Here is a 20,712-nt window from a genome sequence, read left to right on the forward strand (position 1 = left end):
ATTTGTATGTTTAATTTGATACCTACCATGTTTTTTTTTTTTTTTTTTGATTCATACCATGTTTTTTCTTGATTGGTACCTGACCTGACATAAAAGGATCGCCTCATTAGCGGCCCCTAGGGCCCAACAGGAAAATCAAGAACAAATCATGGCATAAATCCCTCCCCCCCCAAAAAAAAACATGTTAGGTATCAAATTAAACATAAAAATCAGGGCTACAATAATATATTACCCCGATGTACAACCTCTAAACACAACTCAAACAATAAATAAGATTAGGGGTCAGGGTTAGGGTTTTTAGGGTTAGGGCTAGGGCTTAAAGGGCTACTACACATAAATGCACATTGACATATGAGGTCGTGTTGCTTCTCACCAGGAAGGAGCAGAGGAAGATGAAGGACACGAAGTAGGTGTAGGCGAAGGTGCTGCCGCACTCGGGCTCCGTGTTGCCGGAGGCCGGGTCGCACTCCTTCCCGCCCAGACAGGCCAGCATGATGTCGTGCCACGCCTCGCCCGTCGCACTCCTGCGGGAGAGAGGTCATCGACTGTCAGACCGGCAGAGCACGTCGTAGAGAGCTGCCTTTGGGGAACGTGGGAAATCTCCACAACGGGAAGCTGGTGTTGCGTCAGAGCTGGGCGGCTCACCTGAACAGCAGCATGAGCGCCATGATGAAGGTCCTGAAGTTGTTGTGCTCGTTGATGGCGCTCTCGCCCTCTTCGCCCAGCAACACGTTACCAAACAACTGGATGCAGAGACGTGGAGGAACAAACAAACAAACAAACAGAAACATTACTGTGTATTCTCCACGATTCTTTAAATGCAACATCTGTATTTGGTGAGTTTGTTTTATTTGTATCGGCACAGTAATCGTATATAATCTCGTACTTATAACTATACTTTCCTGTATTTCTAAGGCCAATATTGTACTTTTACTCCACTGCATTTATCTTCTGATTCTTACATGAAACAGATACAATGTTATCATTTAAAGGACTCTGCAGTTGCCTGCATGTATTTTAATATGCAGTATAACACCGACAGAGTTTTACTTCTGTACTTTAGTTCTTTACGTGTCGTTTTTGAATGCAGGACTTTTATTTGAATTATTATATATATAGTAGTATTTGTACATGGTGAATGTCTCTTCCAGCTGTTCACACATCTGTAGAGGAAGTCGACCGACCCGACAAGTCATTCACATATAAATATGTCATAAGAACAAAATATTGTGACAGGAATAATTGCGACACACAATATTGTATTGTTATTTTAAGACCATTTCATGCCACTGATATAACGATATTGGAGTGAACTTTTAATCCCCAAGAATCAGAATTGGACTGTGAACAAAATACATTAAATAAAACCGCAGAACCAAAACAATAAATAAACTGGTCTCTCAGTCTCTCCTGTGATATTTTAATTTAGTGTTTAGTAAAGAAGGTCATGTCCAAAGATTACTTTTATTTGGACATAAGAAATAGGTCTTTTATATTTTATATATATATATATATATATATATATATATATATATATATATATATATATATATATATATATATATATATATATATATATATATATATATATATATATATATATTTGTTTTATATATAATAGTTATAGACATATATAACTACATACATAAAAAATATAATATTCATTATTAGATTTATAAAAAAAATATTATTTATATATACAGTATATATATATATATATATACATATATATATATATATATATATATATATATATAGTATATATATTTTATATATAATAGCCTATTATAAATAGAACATAAAACAAATGTGATAACGTAAAAAACTATCAAGGTCATGTCCATATATTGTAACTTGATAAAAACATAAAACACATAATATAAATTAAATGTATTAAATTCAAATTTGCAGGAAACTCACCTGCATGCCGATGATGGCGTAGATGAAGAAGAGCATGGCGATGAGCAGGCACACATATGGCAGAGCCTGCAGGAGGAAGAGGAGGAGGAGGAAGAGGAGGAGGAGGAGGAGGAGGAGGACAAAGAGGAAGAAGAAGAAGAGGAGGAGCAGGAGGAGAAAGAGGAGGAGCAGGAGGAGGAAGAGGAGGAGGAGGAAGAGGAGGAGGAGGAGGAGGAGGAGGAGGACAAAGAGGAAGAAGAAGAAGAGGAGGAGCAGGAGGAGAAAGAGGAGGAGCAGGAGGAGGAAGAGGAGGAGCAGGAGGAGGAGGAGGAAGAGAAGGAGCAGGAGGAGGAGAAGGAAGAGGAGAAGGAAGAGGAAGAGGAGGAGGAGGAGGAGGAGGAGGAGGAAGAAGAGGAGCAGGAGGAGGAGGAGGAAGAGGAGGAGGAGGAAGAAGAGGAGGAGAAAGAGGAGGAGGAGGAGGAGAAAGAGGAAGAAGAAGAAGAGGAGGAGGAAGAGGAGGAGTGTTTGTGAGAGCCGCTACATGTCCATCACCACGGTGTGTACTTCAGGTGTGTACAGGTCTGTGCTTCAAGTGTGTACTTCAGGTGTGTACAGGTGTGTACTTCAAGTGTGTACAGGTGTGTACTTCATGTGTGTACTTCAGGTGTGTGCTTCAGGTGTGAACTTCAAGTGTGTGCTTCAGGTGTGATCTTCAGGTGTGTGCTTCAGGTGTGTATAGGTGTGTATAGGTGTGTACTTCAAGTGTGTACAGGTGTGTACTTCATGTGTGTACTTCAGGTGTGTGCTTCAGGTGTGTTCTTCAGGTGTGTGCTTCAGGTGTGTTCTTCAGGTGTGTGCTTCAGGTGTGTTCTTCAGGTGTGTGCTTCAGGTGTGTACAGGTGTGTGCTTCAGGTGTGTGCTTCAGGTGTGTACATGTGTGTGCTTCAGGCGTGTTCAGGTGTGTACAGGTGTGTGCTTCAGGTGTGTGCTTCAGGTGTGTGCTTAAGGTGTGTGCTTCAGTTGTGTGCTTCAGGTGTGTACATGTGTGTGCTTCAGGTGTGTTCAGGTGTGTACAGGTGTGTGCTTCAGGTGTGTACAGGTGTGTGCTTCAGGTGTGTACAGGTGTGTGCTTCAGGTGTGTGCTTCAGTTGTGTGCTTCAGGTGTGTACAGGCGTGTGCTTCAGGTGTGTACAGGTGTGTGCTTCAGTTGTGTGCTTCAGGTGTGTACATGTGTGTGCTTCAGGTGTGTTCAGGTGTGTGCTTCAGGTGTGTGCTTCAGGTGTGTGCTTGAGGTGTGTGCTTGAGGTGTGTACAGGTGTGTGCTTCAGGTGTGTTCAGGTGTGTACAGGTGTGTGCTTCGGGTGTGTGCTTCAGGTGTGTGCTTCAGGTGTGTGCGTCAGGTGTGTGCGTCAGGTGTGTGCGTCAGGTGTGTTCAGGTGTGTTCAGGTGTGTGCTTCAGGTGTGTACAGGTGTGTGCTTCAGGTGTGTTCAGGTGTTTTCAGGTGTGTACAGGTGTGTGCGTCAGGTGTGTTCAGGTGTGTACAGGTGTGTGCTTCAGGTGTGTTCAGGTGTGTTCAGGTGTGTGCTTCAGGTGTGTACAGGTGTGTGCTTCAGGTGTGTTCAGGTGTGTGCTTCAGGGGTGAAAAGGTGTGTGCTTCAGGTGTGTACAGGCGTGTTCTTCAGGTGTGTATAGGTGTGTGCTTCAGGTGTGTGCTTCAGGTGTGTGCTTCAGGTGTGGTCGCTCACCTTGAAGGACTGCACGAAGGTCCACAGCAGGATGCGGATGGTCTCTCCCTGCCGCAGCAGCTTGATGAGGCGAGCCGCTCTGAAGAGCCGCAGGAAGCTCAGGTTGATGAAGTTATTCTGCAGAGACGGAGAGACTTTGTTGTTGTTTGTGTTTTCTTTGTGTTGTGCTGGAGGGAGGTTTGTGCCGTCAACACAAACCTCCCTCCAGCACAACACAAAGAAAACACAAACAACAGCGGAGGAAAGAGAGGTCAAAGAGAGGGAAACAAATCATAACCAACAAACATAACGGCTCTTAGTAGGGACAAACGGGAGAAAGATCAAAGGGGGAAAGAAGTCAAAAGAAAAGATGAAAGAAGGAAATAAGAGAGGAAATAAGGAAAAGAAAAAGAAAACATAATTCTAAAAGGTCATCATCCAATCTGGTACAGCAGGATATATTTTTTTTTTTTAAGAACCAAATGCACTGATCTTTGGGGGGCAGGCAGGCCACACAGGATGGAGCACAGGGCACTGTGCATGTCAACCACACACACACACACACACACACACACACACACACACACACACACACACACACACACACACACACACACACACACGGCCCTAAGAGCTTAGTCTGGAGGTCGTCTGTGTTTGGGCCGGTCGGATGAACTCGGTGCAGTTTCACACTTGGGTTGAAGCTTTGCAGGTTTTTTCTTATTACATCTAGTTAAGGAAAATATAGTTAAGTCTAGTTAAGCTAAGTCTAGTCTAGTTAAGTTAAGTCTAGTCTAGTTAAGTCTAGTTAAGTTAAATTACGTCTAGTTAAGTAAAATATAGTTAAGTCTAGTTAAGCTAAGTATAGTCAATTTAAGTTAAGTCTAGTTAAGTCTTGTTAAGTCTAGTTAAGTTAAATTACGTCTAGTTAAGTTAAGTCTAGTTAAGCTAAGCCTAATCTATTTAAGTTAAGTCTTGTTAAGTCTAGTTAAGTTAAATTACGTCAAGTTAAGTCAAATCTAGTTAAGTCTAGTTAAGTTAATTCTAATTAAGTCTAGTTAAGTTAAATTACGTCAAGTTAAGTCTAGTTAAATTAAGTCTAATTAAGTCTAGTTAAGTTACATTATGTCAAGTTAAGTCAAATCTAGTTAAGTTAAGTCTAGTTAAGTTAAGTCTAATTAAGTCTAGTTAAGTTAAATTATGTCAAGTTAAGTCTAGTTAAATTAAGTCTAATTAAGTCTAGTTAAGTTACATTATGTCAAGTTAAGTCAAATCTAGTTAAGTTAAGTCTAGTTAAGTTAAGTCTAATTAAGTCTAGTTAAGTCTAGTTAAGTTAAGTCTAATTAAGTCTAGTTAAGTCTAGTTAAGTTAAGTCTAATTAAGTCTAATTAAGTCTAGTTTAGTTAAGTCTAGTCTATTTAAGGTAAGCCCCATTCCAATCTGCACCAGCACACTCTTTCTAAGGGCAGCTGCAGTTTACACTGAGAGTGACAAAAATATAAAGTGTGTGTTTCCTGGATTGCGTAACACCACACACACCCAGACAATAATAACGAAGGGAGTGTATATACTTTTCTTGACGTTTGCAAACACTTGCTGTGTGAGGAACACGTGGTTCACATGGCTCTGTGACGCAGGGGAAGAAGAACAGGGGGATTTAAGGTCTTTAAGGAAATCTATCGAGTGCTTGGGGTGAAGACACAAAGACTCGGGGGTCTGGACCAAGTGTGAAACTGCCCCCCAACACGACCTGGACGCGGACTCGAGAGGAATAATTGCGACGGTACAACAGCCAGACTCCCTGCTGAGGCCCTGGCATTGTGTGGTTGACAGGCAAGGCGGGAAGAGGAGGATGGAGAGGGAGGGAGGAGGGAAGGACTAGCGAGCAGCCTCGGTGCAGGCGTGGTTCGGCATGGCAGCATACGTATTTATTTTATTTTTTAGAGGGAAAGGACTGGCCTACATGCAGACCAGCAGGGGGCCGGCGGGGCCGAGCACATCCGGAGCCCCGACTCACACATTCACTTAGATTTAGTTGCACTAAAAATGAGCTGTGACTGTTGAATGATATTAAGTTGTTGCGGTTTAATCAAATGGGATCTTTCACCAAATCCATCCGGATTGGAAAATTAGCAAAACGTTGGTCTGAATTGAGTATTATTTGTGTGTGTGTGTGTTTTTGTTGTTATAAAGTATGTGCAACACATGTATGTCTCTATGTCTCCAAGTGTTTAAAAAGGTAATCATCCAGGAAGCACATGCACTGGGAGTCAAGGGCTGAGACTGGTCATGGGGTCAGTAATGGGATGGGATGGGGAGGGTTAGGCATGACCAGTGAGGATGCAGCAGAAGCTTTGAGAGATAAATTACAAACCAACCAGATTCTACATGTGCCAAGATGTAGAAAGATGAATGGGGAGGCAGGTTTTTTTTGTTGAAATTTGTAATTTGTTTTTTTTGGTAAGTTGGAGTACATTGTGAGTGGGTGAGAGACATTTGTTGTTGTTGTGGGGAGGAGGGGGTGGGGAGTGAGGGTTGGTCGTGTGTTTGTATTGGCCACCATCATCATCATCATCATCATCATCATCACACCACCACCACCATCATCACAGCACCACCACATGGCACGGATGGAGAACACGATGAAGGATTTCATAGTGCATTTTGATTGGATGGATTTTTTTTTTTTCATTATCAGAGGAGGAGGGAGTGGGGAGAGGAGGGGGGGAGAGGGGGCGTAAGGGCGCCAACAAAGTAGAGAGGTTTTTAAAGAAAGCATGTAAAGAGATAGAAGAGGGAGACGAAATCATTATGGGTGTCATCAGAGAGGCAGTGAAACACAACTTCAAGTCAGACAGCAGTTCAGAGGGCGACGCGAGGACATCGGTTCAGCCCCTCTGCGACGCCGGCTCGGCCGGAAAAAAAACGCGGTCCGTTCGGCCGGATCAGATCGGATCAGATAATTTGATACTTTTGGTTTGTTTCGTCTGTCGAAAAAAAAATCCGTTCTCCTTTCTCTCGAATGATTCCACAAACGTCTCTATCTTCATTGCACGTTCTCTTCGGCCCAAACGTCTACAGAGGTCCATGCCGGTCCGCCACCTCGTCGTCCATCGAATGGGGGTCGGATTGCGTTCTCACTGCAATCAAACCGTTCTGGGGTTCGAGTGAGATTACGGCGTCAACGACCAATCAAAGGAGCCGCACCAGAAATCGTGCTTTTAAACATTACAATTATTTGCTTGGCTTTAATATTGGATTGTAGCGGGTTCTGGAATCTATTTTTGCTATTTTAAAGTGGAAACAGGCCACGAACCAACCCTCATAACGGGTTTCTATAATTAGAGTATGATAGTTTTCTATAATTAGGGGTCATAGTATAAAGAACACTGGAGTGTTGACTTATTTTATGGAATCAGAAAGCTATGTAATCAGTCCCCTTAACATCCGACACCTTGGCACAAATATTTGCACGAGTACTTTTAATTAAAACTCATCAATACAGTCTTATTGAGTATCAGTGGATAAGTATCTTCTTACACTCCTAGCTTTGGAAAACGAGTCCCTGGACATTAAAAGTTTGGCATTATTGTTAAATGCCGACACTGGAAGTTCGCTGAGCCTTAATTATGTTCTCTGTATGCATTTAACTCGTTGGCCATCTTGCAGCTATCAGTCAAAGGGACCAGACTCGTTCGGTAGCTTTTAGCTCAGTTTTTGGGGGATCGTCGTCCTCAGAGGAGCAACACGATAGAACCGGCTGCAGTAACAGCTGTTTTTTGGCTTCGCCCACCATGAAGCTTCACAACCTGCCACCGTCAACATGTGATCACGAGCCAACACTAACAATATCTTTAACTTGATGTGCTGAATCAGCAGGTTTTGCTGCTGCGAGCTGACAGAGAATCAATCGGATGTCTCAAACGATCAGCTCACCGATGTCAATTAACGTTGGCTAGGATGCTAATGGAGAAGGGCCAACGCGGCCGGCGGGCGTCTTTTATCATCTGAGATCGCAGTTGTTTGGCAGCAATTAGCAGACTTATTCTCCAAATTGAGTCGCAGGGAAATGAGAAGAGAACTTCAGGTGGCGTCGGAGACGTTTTATAGGTTCATAACCCGAAACCCGGACGCAGAATCCAATTGGCAGTTTGGCGTAAAAGGTAAAGAAAAATAACACACGAGAGGACGACAGAGAGGGGCTGAACTTCCACAAATATTGAGTCGCATGCATATATAATCATACTAGGCTCTTGTGAATAGAATAATAACAGACAGACAAAAGACAAAAATCAGGGTTAACAGGGATATGAACATGAAAACAGCACGTTATTGGCACAAACTCTGTGACAAACAGATAATTCAACCCCAAAAATCCGCTGACTGTGTTTTCCGGTTGCGTTTACAGAAACTGCAAATGGAGCCTGTGATTTTAAATGTGGACAATTCTTTATCATTTGACGTTTGGGGAGTTGAAGGTTTGGCGCTTAAAAGAGAAATTTTGAGTCTTTGTCTCGAAAAGAAGAGTGTACCAGATAAATAATATCAAATGTATTGGAGTTAAACCTGACATAGACTTATGGGCACACATTATAGAGACACACGGACCATTGGTGCTCACAAGGCACAACCAACTACTGTTAATCTCTTTGGAATCAGGAATGTAGAACAAATGTAGTTGAATTGTTCGGAAACATTCATATTCGCTTTCTGGCCAAGAGTTAGATTATAAGAATTGAAGACTTTCATTCAACATATTTTGCTTGTGTGTTAATGTTAATGGCTGATCTCTAAACTCCTACAAATGTATATCAACTGAGAACAGACGAAGGGAACCGAAAGAAAACCAAGATCTACGAAGAGGCCGGTTTGGACATCGACGACTATAGTCCGCCGAACCCATTTCAACCAAACAAGTGAAGCGTCGCCCGAACTCTCCACGGCACTTACCCCAAGTTCTGTCACTAAAATGTCAGTGACGCTCCCGAGGACGGACACAAAATCAAAAATGTTCCAGGCGTCTTTGAAGAAATTCTGTTGGGAAAAGAGAGAGAGAGAAGTGAGAGACGTTGAGCCTCGATGAGGAGACGGTAAAGGTTCAGCCAATCGCCCCTCTCCAAAGGAGGCTCGGGGTTTTTCAGGGACAGGCCTGAACGCGCTCTGGATCCGTCTCCCAAAAATAACCTGCTTTATAAATGAATAATAGGGTGAAACGCTGAAGCATATAGACCGGGTCAACCTAGATAAGGAACACGTGTGCATGGACCTTTTTGTCTCCACCTTACCAGAGGGCCAAACGCAATGACCTTGAGGACCGATTCCAAGAAGAAGAAGGTGGTAAACACGATGTTGAGGTTCTTCAGGACCTCGTCGTACGTCTTCGACGCGCCGTCGAACTGGAGACACGGGAAGACACATGGTGGAGAACGCGTGAGAACAGTAAAAAACATAAATGCAAAAAGTAGGACATTTAAGCTGCAATAACAGTTTTCCTTCATGATTCCACGAGCCAAGATAAACATCGCTCACATTCGACATATTAGTCTTTTCAGTGGATATGAGTGTTGAGTTGATCTATTTGTCCATTCAATTGTTGGATGAAATTTGAAGAAAACTTTTGAAATGTTGCAAAGAAAAAGACTTTTAGGCGTTTTAGGCACCTCAGCTCAGTTTTGTGGCTGTAATCTGTCAGTTAACAAAGAAGAACAAAACAACTGGGCGTGGCAATAAAACCATCAACGAGAGAAAAGAAGTGAAGAGGTCCTCAGGAAGTTGTAATTGTTCTTCCATCTCAGTCGGTATGTGCAGAAACAGCTGATTAGCCATGTAAGTGTCTCTTTTTTCGACAAATTGAGAAGTTTTGTATCGAATTTGCCGTTGTGACGTGAAACACAGCGAGTGTGAGTTTGATATTAACTCTCTTTCAGCTCTGTTTTTGGTCTCCACCAACAGCGAAAGAAACCCTATACGATTTTGAAGAATATGATGCATTGCACTTTCAATTCTTTTACTTTCAGTGCTTGATAATACAAACATGCTTTACATTAGTTTTTTTTACAGTGTGGGAACATTTACTAAAGGAAAGGACCTGAGACGTATTCCATGCCTGGTGTACAGTGGGTCTTATTGAGTCACTTCATGCAGAGTTATTGAATCCACGATTAATGTAAAAATATTGACTAATGCAGCTTCAAGATTGTGTTGAGTTCTTGAAGAGCAAATTAAGACGGCAGTTTTTAAAGCTCAACGTTTTTGTTCTGCATAATTATTTGGGTTTATCTTTCACCGGCGAACTTTCATTTTGCGTCGATGTTCGGCGCCCCCTGTGGTCAAGAGCGGTAGTGTTTTCCCAGCTCCATGCAGAAAAAATGCTGGTACCTTCATCATGAGGACGATGGTGTTGAGGGCAATCAGAGCCATGATGCTGTACTCGAAGGGCGGAGACACCACGAACTGCCACATGCGATACTGGAAACTCAGTTTATTCTTTGGCATGTGGCGAGTCAGAGGCCTGGCGTTGATGGCGAAATCTATACAGGCTCTCTGTGGGAGGAGTTAGAGAGGAGGGAAAAAAGGAGGAAGAGAGTCACGACCACATGATGTTAGCTCTTTAACCTTTTAAAAAACATTTATTTTTTCCTCGAAAATGTCAACCCCAAACTAAAAAGGGTGTATCTCTGCAACCACTAGGGCTATTTGAATAATGTTGGTGTTATAATAAAAGGTATACATGTGAGATGTTGTTCAGATGTGTAAATATCAGTCTATATGTTACTGGTTAAGAGTAAATGAAGATGACACACAGCAAAAAATGAAAAGGTTTCAGGTCCGCCTATAAAGAAATCACTTTCAGGATGATTATTTATTTGAAATGATGCAGCTGTAAGGTCCAACTCTAACCCAAATCATAGCTCAATATGTGAACATTCTCTAACCCAAATCATAACACAATATGTGAACATTCTCTAACCCAAATCATAGCTCAATATGTGAACATTCTCTAACCCAAATCATAACTCAATATGTGAACATTCTCTAACCCAAATCATAACACAATATGTGAACATTCTCTAACCCAAATCATAACTCAATATGTGAACATTCTCTAACCCAAATCATAGCATTGGTTTTTAAAAGGTTGTTAAGAAGCTTCACAAGTAAAGACTCCTCACCTCATTCTTTTCTAAACTGTAGTCCTCCATCATCTTATCCCCCTGTTCCTGGAAGGTGATGATGATGAGAGCCACAAAGATGTTTACGAAGAAGAAGGGGAAGACAACGAAGTACACCACGTAAAAGATGGACATTTCCATCCTATAACCCGGGCTAGGGCCCTGATTCTCATAGGTGGAGTCCACTGAGTGCTTTAACACCCTGCGAGAGGAGAGGGAGAGAAAGAATACAAGAAAAACAAGAGTATGTGCGTTAGTATTTTAGTATTTTTAGTATTTTGTCTGTTTTCAGATTCACGTTTCTACTTTTTATTTGACGATTAAATCACATGACTTTTCCATCAAATCTGCCTAACAGTGACGTGATCACCAATATCAAAGGAATCTACTGTCGTAAAACTCTGACTCTGCAGAAGAACCTCACGCAACACACACTTCTAATAAAAATCCAAACTTTACGCACCCATCGGTTTCATTAATATTTGTTCTTTCCACTTAAACATAAAGATATAAACTAGTGACAGTAAGTATGTCACAATAAGCCGCCGCAGCAGTTTGTTTCAGCTTCACAATTAGGGTTTTATTAATATAATCTCTTTGATTAGATATTTCAAGATATTGCAACCGTAATCGCAACTGGTAATATATTTATTTAAATGATTTATTTACAAGACTACATGACTTTAATTAATATGTTGTATTAACATCTAGAGTTTTGGGGTTCTACTTTTTTCTTTTCTTCTTTAAGACCACTGCTATGCTTCAGAGTTACACACATGAACAAGTGTGACGTGTGTGTGTGTGTGTGTGTGTGTGTGTGTGTGTGTGTGTGTGTGTGTGTGTGTGTGTGTGTGTGTGTGTGTGTGTGGGTGAGAGAACTTACTGCGGCCACCCCTCTCCAGTGGAGACAGTGAAGAGGGTGAGCAGGGCCCAAGCCACGTTGTCGTAGTGAAAATCGTACTTCTTCCACTCCCGCTTCTGAGCTTTAACTTCCTCTCCCTCATATACCAAGTACTCGCCCCTAAAGGAACACACACACACACACACACACACACACACACACACACACACACACACACACACACACACACACACACACACACACACACACACAGAGACATAAGAATCAGTAAAGAACAATGTATTTAAATACCCAGTAAACTCCACCAGGTGGCAGCATCTGCTCAACTGACACTAACTGAAAGTGATTTATGTTTTTGTCAGAAATGTAAACTTCTCCATCTGGAAAGGCTTTCTGAGGACAGGGTTTATTTATCTGTCTGGAACCCTGTTATGATTTTATTATAAGAGAGAAAAACGCTGAAATCATATTTAAAGTGTCGCAACTTTGGGTTAAGTCCTTAATATTAATTAATATATAACTGTGATGCCAAATATATTATGGAGGACGATGAGCTACGCTTTGTTTTTATTGTTAGCTGTCATGTTTTGTACTATTTTTTTTAGGGTATCCTGAATATACTGAAAATAAAATGATTGGAATCGCATATAGTAACTGTAGATAATAACTGTATATAGTGACTTTATATAGTAACTCTCTCTCTATATATATATATTATAACTGCACATAATAACTGTATATATATATTATAAATGTACATAATAACTGTATATAGTGACTTTATATAGTAACTCTCTCTCTCTACATATATATATACATATATATATATATATTATAACTGTACATAATAACTGTATATAGTGACTTTATATAGTAACTGTATATATATATATATATATATATATATATATATATATATATATATATATATATTAGTATCTGTACACAATAACTGTATATATATATATATATATATATATATATATATATATATATATATATATTAGTAACTGTATATAATAACTGTATATATATATATTAGTAACTGTATATAATAACTGTATACAGTGACTTTATATAGTAACTGTATATATAAACTGTATGTAACTGTACATAATAACTGTATATATAAGTAACTATACATACTAACTGTATATATATTAGTAACTGTACACAATAACTGTATATATATATATATATATATATATATATATATATATATTAGTAGCTGTATATAATAACTGTATATACACTAGTAACTGTACATAATAACTGTATATAGTGACTTTATATAGTAACTGTATATAAATGAACTGTATATTGACTGTATATAGTAACTGTACATAACAACTGTATATAGTGACTTTATATAGTAACTGTATATAAATGAACTGTATAATGACTGTATATACACCAGTGACTGTACATATAAAGTGTGCAAAGTATATCTTTGGCGCTGAATGATCACCAGCTTTGGTAGTTATTGTTTAAGAGTGCCGCAATTACTAGAAATACACAATTGATTAAACACATTGTGAGAAAATATTGAAATATTGAGTGCATTTCTTATTGTGTGAAAAATGTAAATGCAAAATGAAGTGCATTGTCATGGCTCAATATTATGTGAAAACAATACGTATACCCTAGTTGTTTTTATTTAACTAAAAAGAGTTTGCGTCGTGGCACTGACCTGCAGTCCCGCTCAAACTCTTTGGATTCGTCCGTGCAGAAGAAGAAGCGACCTTTGAAGAGCTGCACGGCCACCACGGCGAAGATGAACATGAAGAGCATGTAGACGATCAAGATGTTCAGCACGTTCTTCAGGGAGTTGACCACGCAGTCGAACACCGCCTGCGGAAACACACGGGGGGGTAAAGTTAGAAAACACATGGGAAAAACACTGTGGTAGCGACCTGTCAATCACCTTGTAGCCCCGCCCCTAAAGCGTCCCCTGCTTTATGGTCTGTTTGACTATAAATGACCATAATTTACTAAATGAACATCATGCTGTATTGAAGAAGACTTGAAACTAGAGATTGAGACATAAACTCATGTTTACAATGTTTACTGAGGGAATAGATCAAGAGAAGTAGAGTCATTTATATAGACTTCTATACAACCAGAGGAGTCACCCCCTGGTGGTCAGGAGAGAGAATGCAGCTTTAACACATGAAGCATAGACTTCTATACAACCAGAGGAGTCACCCCCTGGTGGTCAGGAGAGAGAATGCAGCTTTAACACATGAAGCATAGACTTCTATACAACCAGAGGAGTCACCCCCTGGTGGTCAGGAGAGAGAATGCAGCTTTAACACATGAAGCATAGACTTCTATACAACCAGAGGAGTCACCCCCTGGTGGTCAGGAGAGAGAATGCAGGTTTTGCATTGGCTTCACTTTTCAGAATCGGAGGTTGAAAAATGCAATACTTCTCAGTTCAGTTTTTCCCATCATACTTTAAAAAGGAAACATACGTCCCCGAGAATATAAAGACAAACCGCAGTTTGGTACGACAAGGAAGCCTGCGGAGCCTTCTTACCTTTAACTTGGGGAGTCGCTTGATGGTCTTCAGAGGACGCAGCACCCTCAGCACGCGGAGGGACTTGATGGTGCTGATGTCTTTGCCCTTGCTGCTCCCTCTAGAGTTCAGCCAGAGAACAACAACACATGTCAGAGGAGACTTCGGGAGCAGGGAAGACATGGACGCATCACGAAGGGCTCTTGCCGCACCCTCTGAGATCACGAGAAACAAGCGTGACCTCTACAGTGACGAGCTATCGTCAGTGTGGACAATCAAAGCTCTTACAGTCTCTTCTTCTGCAGGAAGAAAAGAAACTTCCGAGTGCACGTCAAACATGAAACCCGTGGGAGGGGAAAGCAATCAGTTTCCTGACCGTTTGGTTTCATGGACATCGAGAAGCATCATCATCATCATCATTTATAATCTTCACCATGATACAATAAGACATTCAATGTCGAACAGGCATCTCCCGGCAGAGTGCCCGGGCCAAACCTCTTTCTTTCTTTTTCAGTGGAACACGCTGTTCGGTTCTTCGTAGAAAGGGGAAATGGGAGTTTGTAGACGTGGAAACAACATGAAGCGTGGACTCTAAAGAACTCGGATTATGTCGATATAATCCGGTATTTGGTGAACGCTAAATGAACTGATTCTGGCCGGGTTTCACATAGCTTCTTTTTTTTCAACCGAGTCCAGATTCCAAGGAAGAGGGTGCTCTGGTTTCTCCTCTCGGGTTCGGGGAGTGCAAACCGACTGGAGGACTGGCGGGAAACGGAGGCTATGTGAGACTCTCGGGACGCCGCGATGTCGCCTGCAGAAACGCGGCATCGCGCGTCGCAACTCAGAAACACGTCGAGCGAGGCGGCCGGGTGGGGGGGAGGGGTTAAAGCGGATGAAGGCGAAACGTCTGGGCCATTTTAAAAAAAGAAAAGAAAGGCAGGAGGCGGATGGACGCTCGCCAAGCCGGAGCAGAAGAGAGGGTCGTCCATCAAGGCTCGCTCTTTAACTATGAACTCAGTTCCCGTGGCGGAAAAAAAAAACACACACAAAAAAGACGCAAAGACAATTCAATTGGAGGCTGATTGATGGAGTCCGAGACCTCGGGAAGAGTGAGACTCCCGATCCATAATCAATAGGCCTTTCCTCCTCTGAAAGTCCAGCAGGACGGAGGTCTCTCTATCGGAGCGGCTCGGCAGTGTTAGGAGTATTAAGCCCGGTAGGCGCCATGTGTGTTAGGAATTACACACAGTGGGTGTAACGTGAGCCTGGTGTTACGCAATAGTACAAAAGTTTTTTGGCAAAAGCCTTCAAACTCGAAAGCAACTGATGTCTGTCTTTCTGGTTCAGTCATTTGAACTCTATGGATTCAATTTTGGGGCGACGGACAACACAGTGTTTTAACTTCCACCTTTAATGCCTTCAGGGCACAAAACCAAAAGATGGACGATCGGCGGAGCATCACTGTGATGACGTTTGCATCGTTAATCTTTTGCAAAAGTGGAATCAAGTGTCTTCAGATCCTTTACATGGACGAGAAACGTCTCTTTCTGGATGGAGCGACTCGACGGAGGTGAAGAGGGAGACGAGCTACGATACGGCGAGGATGAGGACCAACGGACAGAAGAGCAAAAGAAAGAAAGAGAGAGAAGCCAATTTGATTCCGGTGGTGGAGAGCTGGGGACAGAGCGAGGGATGAGGAGGAGGAGGAGGAGGAGGAGGAGGACAGAGGAAGAACTTTACCGGGTGCTGCTCCTGTCGAGTTTCACCGTAGGTGGCGACAGCGAGAGTCAGTGACAGCGACAGAAAGAAAGACGGGGACAGAGACAGAAGAAGAAGAGGAAGAGGAGGTGGAGGGAAGGAGAGGGGGAACACACATAGAAAGAAAGACACACACACACACAAACAGACACACACAGTGACACACATTGATAGAGAAAGACAGACACAAGACAGGAGAGAGGGGGTTTGGAAGAAACAGGGAAAAATACATCCACATGAGAGACAGACAAAGAAGGAAGGACAGCAAGATGGACACACCCGCTTAAACCCCGCCCCCACCCACTAGCACCCACTAACACCCACTAGCACCCACTAACACCCACTAGCACCCAATAACACCCACTAGCACCCACTAGCACCCACTAGCACCCACACTGTAGACACACTCCACTCCTACATCTTATCTCCTGTCTCATAGTGAAAGCGTCATTAAAACAAAAGGTTCAATTTAACTATGATATGAAAACGTATTAATATTATATGTTACGTTGCATCACTTGTATTGTGTGTACAATCTAGTGATAAATGACTTGAGACTAGCTTTTAGACTGCAGACATTATCAAGCATATTATATATAGATGACACAGGTTATATTGTCAAGGCGAGCACAAATGATGTGCTATTTTATTATGAATAGAAAGTTACATTTCTTAAACAAAAGGTAGCAAAAGTTTGTGGTTTTGGGTTTAAATTACGTATCAAATGAGTCAACGTTTGAGTAAAGAAATAACTACAAAGTGACTTTAAAGTAACGGAAGAGAGAACTAACGTTACGTAAGAACGCAACTTACGCAACACATTATGAACTACACGACCTGAACAGCGGCCTCCTGGGTGAAGGTCCCGCTCTTTACACTACGTCACCGGTCCCGCCCCCCGATGACGAGGGCACCGTACGAACTCATAGCGCACTACTTTTTGAGAATGAGAACATTCTACGTCCTTTTTTTGTATTCCATCAGAACTGCAGCACACAATAAAAAAACCTTTTTAAATCCTCTGACTAAAACCCCGGATGTGCAACCCCTCTCCGTCCCTCCTGGCCGTCTTCTGCTGCGCTACCGGCTCTGTGAAGAATTACCTTCACGGTCGGAGGAGGAAACTCGATTGCTGCATCCATTTACACCGATTCTTATCTTATCGCAGCATAATGATCAATTAGACTGGGCCTACGGCGCAAATTGCCCTCATTAGATCTGCAACCATCTAGTGGGATTGTATCAAAAGCTCTTGTGCATGCACATCTGCACAGCAGGGGGGAGGAAGAACAAAAAAAAAAGGCGTTAAATCTTATTAACAAGTGTCCGGTTCCAGGTTTTCTTGACACTAGAGAACACAGGCATTCACTCAGGACGGCCGTCACGGGGGACCAGGATGTGTGTGTGTGTCCCATACACACACACACACACATCGTCATTAGAAATAAAGGCATTCTCACGGAGGTACCGCGACTGCATGCAGCTCCCGGTCAGTGGGCGATGAAAAGGGGGAGGGGCCAGAAGCACAATTGTTGCCTTTAAAACCCGTAAAGAACAATTATGAAGCCGTTGCACTCCGACCATGCTGAAAAAAAATAAAAGTCCTCTCTGTGCAACGGTTCTGTGGCGTGTACCTGCTTTGAAACAATGTCATGCGTCAACGGGACATTTCAAAGGTGTGTGTGTGTGTGTGTGTGAAGACTTCAACCCTTCAAGCAAAACCCTACTGTAGCTCAGCCCTGGAGCAGATGGGTGGGAGCGAAGAGGCAAAAGGAGGAGAGGAGGTGGTGAAGAGGGAGGAGAGGAAGGAGGAGAAGGGGAAACGTATGTATAGAGGGTCACTAAGGAAGCGAGGAGACCGGTGAAGGAGGGGAGGATGCGTCCTTGTTTCATGCTGTGGAGGGTGCAGCAGTGGAGTGATTTAGTTTGTCCAACGTGTTGTTGTTGTTTGGCTTCTTTGAGCCAAAAGTGATATTTAAGTTTGATTGAGCAATTTCAATTATTTTTTGCCGCGTATTTATAGAGTTTCTGATCCGTCCTCCATCTTTGTTTCTGCTGTAAGAGGAGACCGGCCAGTGAGGTTTAAATAACGATGAAGCCTCACCAGTAGAATACTTACACGAAGGCACGTATTTATTGTATTTCAAGTTTTCTGAAAACTTTATTTTTGAATATGCAAGTTAGGCTTTTTCGTATCAAACATGTGAGAATGTTTTATACTTTTCCAAAACATAAATCTGAACGTTGGATAAAGTCAGGTTTAAAATTCTCGTTTCTTTTTGTCGACATATTAGGGTCAAAGGTTTTTACAGAAGGGGATTTAGGATGTCGCTCCATAAAAACCTGTCAACAGCTATAAAAGAGAAAGTTGTCTGAAAGTGTCACGCAAATGTTTCGCCCGAGTTGAAATATTTAGAATATTTGCTAATAAGGCATATTTGTAAATTTACCGTTTGGTGAAGAAACAGTCATTAATTTTGCAGTAATCCTGAACTATGAACTCGGCTGTGAAATGTTCGACTCCATTCTGTTTAAGAGGAGATGGAAGTGAATTATTGGGTTTTTGTTTCTTTCCTGGAGGCTGAAGAACAAGAGACTGACCTGAAATGTGAGAAACGGATAAAGCTGAAAAACGTCGTGTCAGATAGTGATCTTTACTTTACTGCTGGATGAGACTTCAGCTGCTAATCTCAAAATATCCTGTTTATTATTTACAATATCTCACTTTTTATCTTCTTTTTGACTTTTTTTATTCTCCAAGTTAAAGGATAAGTTTGCAAAATTCTATATTTTTCTCTCCGTCAACCAAAAAACCACCAAACAAGAAATCCCAGGAAAAGACCAAAGCCAGTTATGGATTGATCCTCCGGTCTATCGTTGCACGAGGTAACATGTTCCTTCACCACAACGGATATTCTGATTGAATTTGTGTCAAAGTCAATTTTAATTTTATTCCCCAACAATACAAATTTGCCTCAAGGGGCTTTGCAACCTGCCCCTTATACCACAAACCCTCTATTGTTAGTGTGACTGAGAGAGAGAGAGAGAGATCCCTCTTCCAGATCGGACATAAACATCTAAAAAAGCTATATCTATTGTTTATTTAAAAGTATTTATTCCTAAAAATAAAAATAATAATTTACGCGAATGAGTGAAGTTCCTGAAATGAAACATCGGTGAAACATTTTGAAAGACTGAGAAGAATAGAAACAAAGACGATATTTGAATACCTAACTACATTTACAATAATACAAATGTTGGTGTCACTCGTGTGTTTCCATTGACTTTTTTAAAAAATCAACGGCTTTGCATTCACTCTGAACACGCCGCCGCGGCAGCCATCGTTACCTTGACGACACGCAGAACTTGTCCGAGCGCACGTCTTTGCCGAGTTCTGCGTGATGTCGGTCCGCTGCGTGTTCAGGTTCATGCGGTCATGCACAGAGAGGATGCACACACAAGCTGCTTTCTCTCTCACTCACTCTTCTGGGGTGTTTTCTTTTTTCTTCTTCTCAAAGACAAAACACATTCAGCCCCTCCAGTTGCATGTATCATACATATTTAACTCATATGTATTTATTTGCGCACCTGACAACGAATCATTCCACCGCCCCGCCCTGCCCCAGCATGCCTCCCCGTCTGACTTCCCCCGGCTCGTGCAGAGGAAAGGGAGTTAAATACCTGAACCTCCGCGGTCAGAAAGACAGATGATTGTGTGTGTTTGTGTTGGTGTGTGTGTGTGTGTGTGTGTGTGAAGAGAGGAAGAGAGAGGAGGAGGAGGAGGGAGCGGGGGAGGTGTGTGACGACGAGGCGATGAGCCATGGCGGCGTTCTTCGCCGTGGCCGAACAGATAGCCTGGGCACTTAAAGGGTTAAAGGTGTCTGGGGCGCCCTCACCCCCACGGACGGACCGCCAGGGAGCTCCAGCCCGGAGGAAGAGGAAGAGAAGGGGGAGGCGGGGGAGGGTGTGGTTGGGTTTGGAGGCAGGATGTTGGCTGTAATGGTTGTTGGGGAGGTGGGGTTGAAAGGTGTGTGTGGAGGAGTTTGGAAGGGCGGAAGGGGTTAATTATGGACTATAGGAGGTTATTTTGAGACAAGGGTGGAGGCTGAGGTTGGGTGAGGGTAACACAAGGTTGGGTGAGGTTGGGTGAGGGTAACGCAAGGTTGGGTGAGGTTGGGTGAGGGTAACACAAGGGTGGAGGCTGGGGTTGGGTGAGGGTAACACAAGGTTGGGTGAGGGTAACACAAGGATGGGTGAGGTTGGGTGAGGTTAACACAAGGTTGGGTGAGGTTGGGTGAGGTTGGGCGAGGGTAACACAAGGTTGGGTGAGGTTGGGTGAGGTTGGGCGAGGGTAACACAAGGTTGGGTGAGGGTAACACAAGGTGGGTGAGGTTGGGTGAGGTTAACACAAGGTTGGGTGAGGTTGGGTGAGGTTGGGCGAGGGTAACACAAGGTTGGGTGAGGGTAACACAAGGTTGGGTGAGGACAACACAAGGTTGGGTGAGGTTGGGTGAGGGTAACACAAGGGTGGAGGTTGGGGTTGGGTGAGGGTAACACAAGGTTGGATGAGGGTAACACAAGGGTGGAGGCTGAGGTTGGGTGACGGTAACACAAGGGTGGGTGAGGTTGGGTGAGGTTAACACTAGGGTGGAGGCTGAGGTTGGGTGACGGTAACACAAGGATGGGTGAGGTTGGGTGAGGTTAACACAAGGTTGGGTGAGGTTGGGTGAGGTTAGGCGAGGGTAACACAAGGTTGGGTGAGGTTGGGTGAGGGTAAC

At 42.6% G+C, this 20,712-nt stretch overlaps 1 protein-coding gene across 1 annotated transcript in view; it reads right to left on the reverse strand.

Moving 5' to 3' along the window:
• Nucleotides 1–20,712, reverse strand: part of cacna1ab (calcium channel, voltage-dependent, P/Q type, alpha 1A subunit, b) — a gene marked incomplete at both ends in the record, with an annotated part of 167,044 nt that overhangs the window by 35,343 nt on the left and 110,989 nt on the right. Inside the window, 11 exons of the mRNA XM_079220283.1 lie at nt 374–524; nt 646–743; nt 1,921–1,986; nt 3,646–3,762; nt 8,575–8,658; nt 8,910–9,020; nt 10,003–10,167; nt 10,797–10,998; nt 11,680–11,817; nt 13,349–13,509; nt 14,198–14,297. Coding sequence (XP_079076409.1) covers nt 374–524; nt 646–743; nt 1,921–1,986; nt 3,646–3,762; nt 8,575–8,658; nt 8,910–9,020; nt 10,003–10,167; nt 10,797–10,998; nt 11,680–11,817; nt 13,349–13,509; nt 14,198–14,297 — 1,393 coding nt within the window. The remainder of the gene's footprint in view (nt 1–373; nt 525–645; nt 744–1,920; nt 1,987–3,645; nt 3,763–8,574; nt 8,659–8,909; nt 9,021–10,002; nt 10,168–10,796; nt 10,999–11,679; nt 11,818–13,348; nt 13,510–14,197; nt 14,298–20,712) is intronic.

Source organism: Taurulus bubalis (genome assembly GCF_910589615.1).
Source record: "Taurulus bubalis genome assembly, chromosome: 6".
NCBI lineage: Eukaryota > Metazoa > Chordata > Actinopteri > Perciformes > Cottidae > Taurulus > Taurulus bubalis.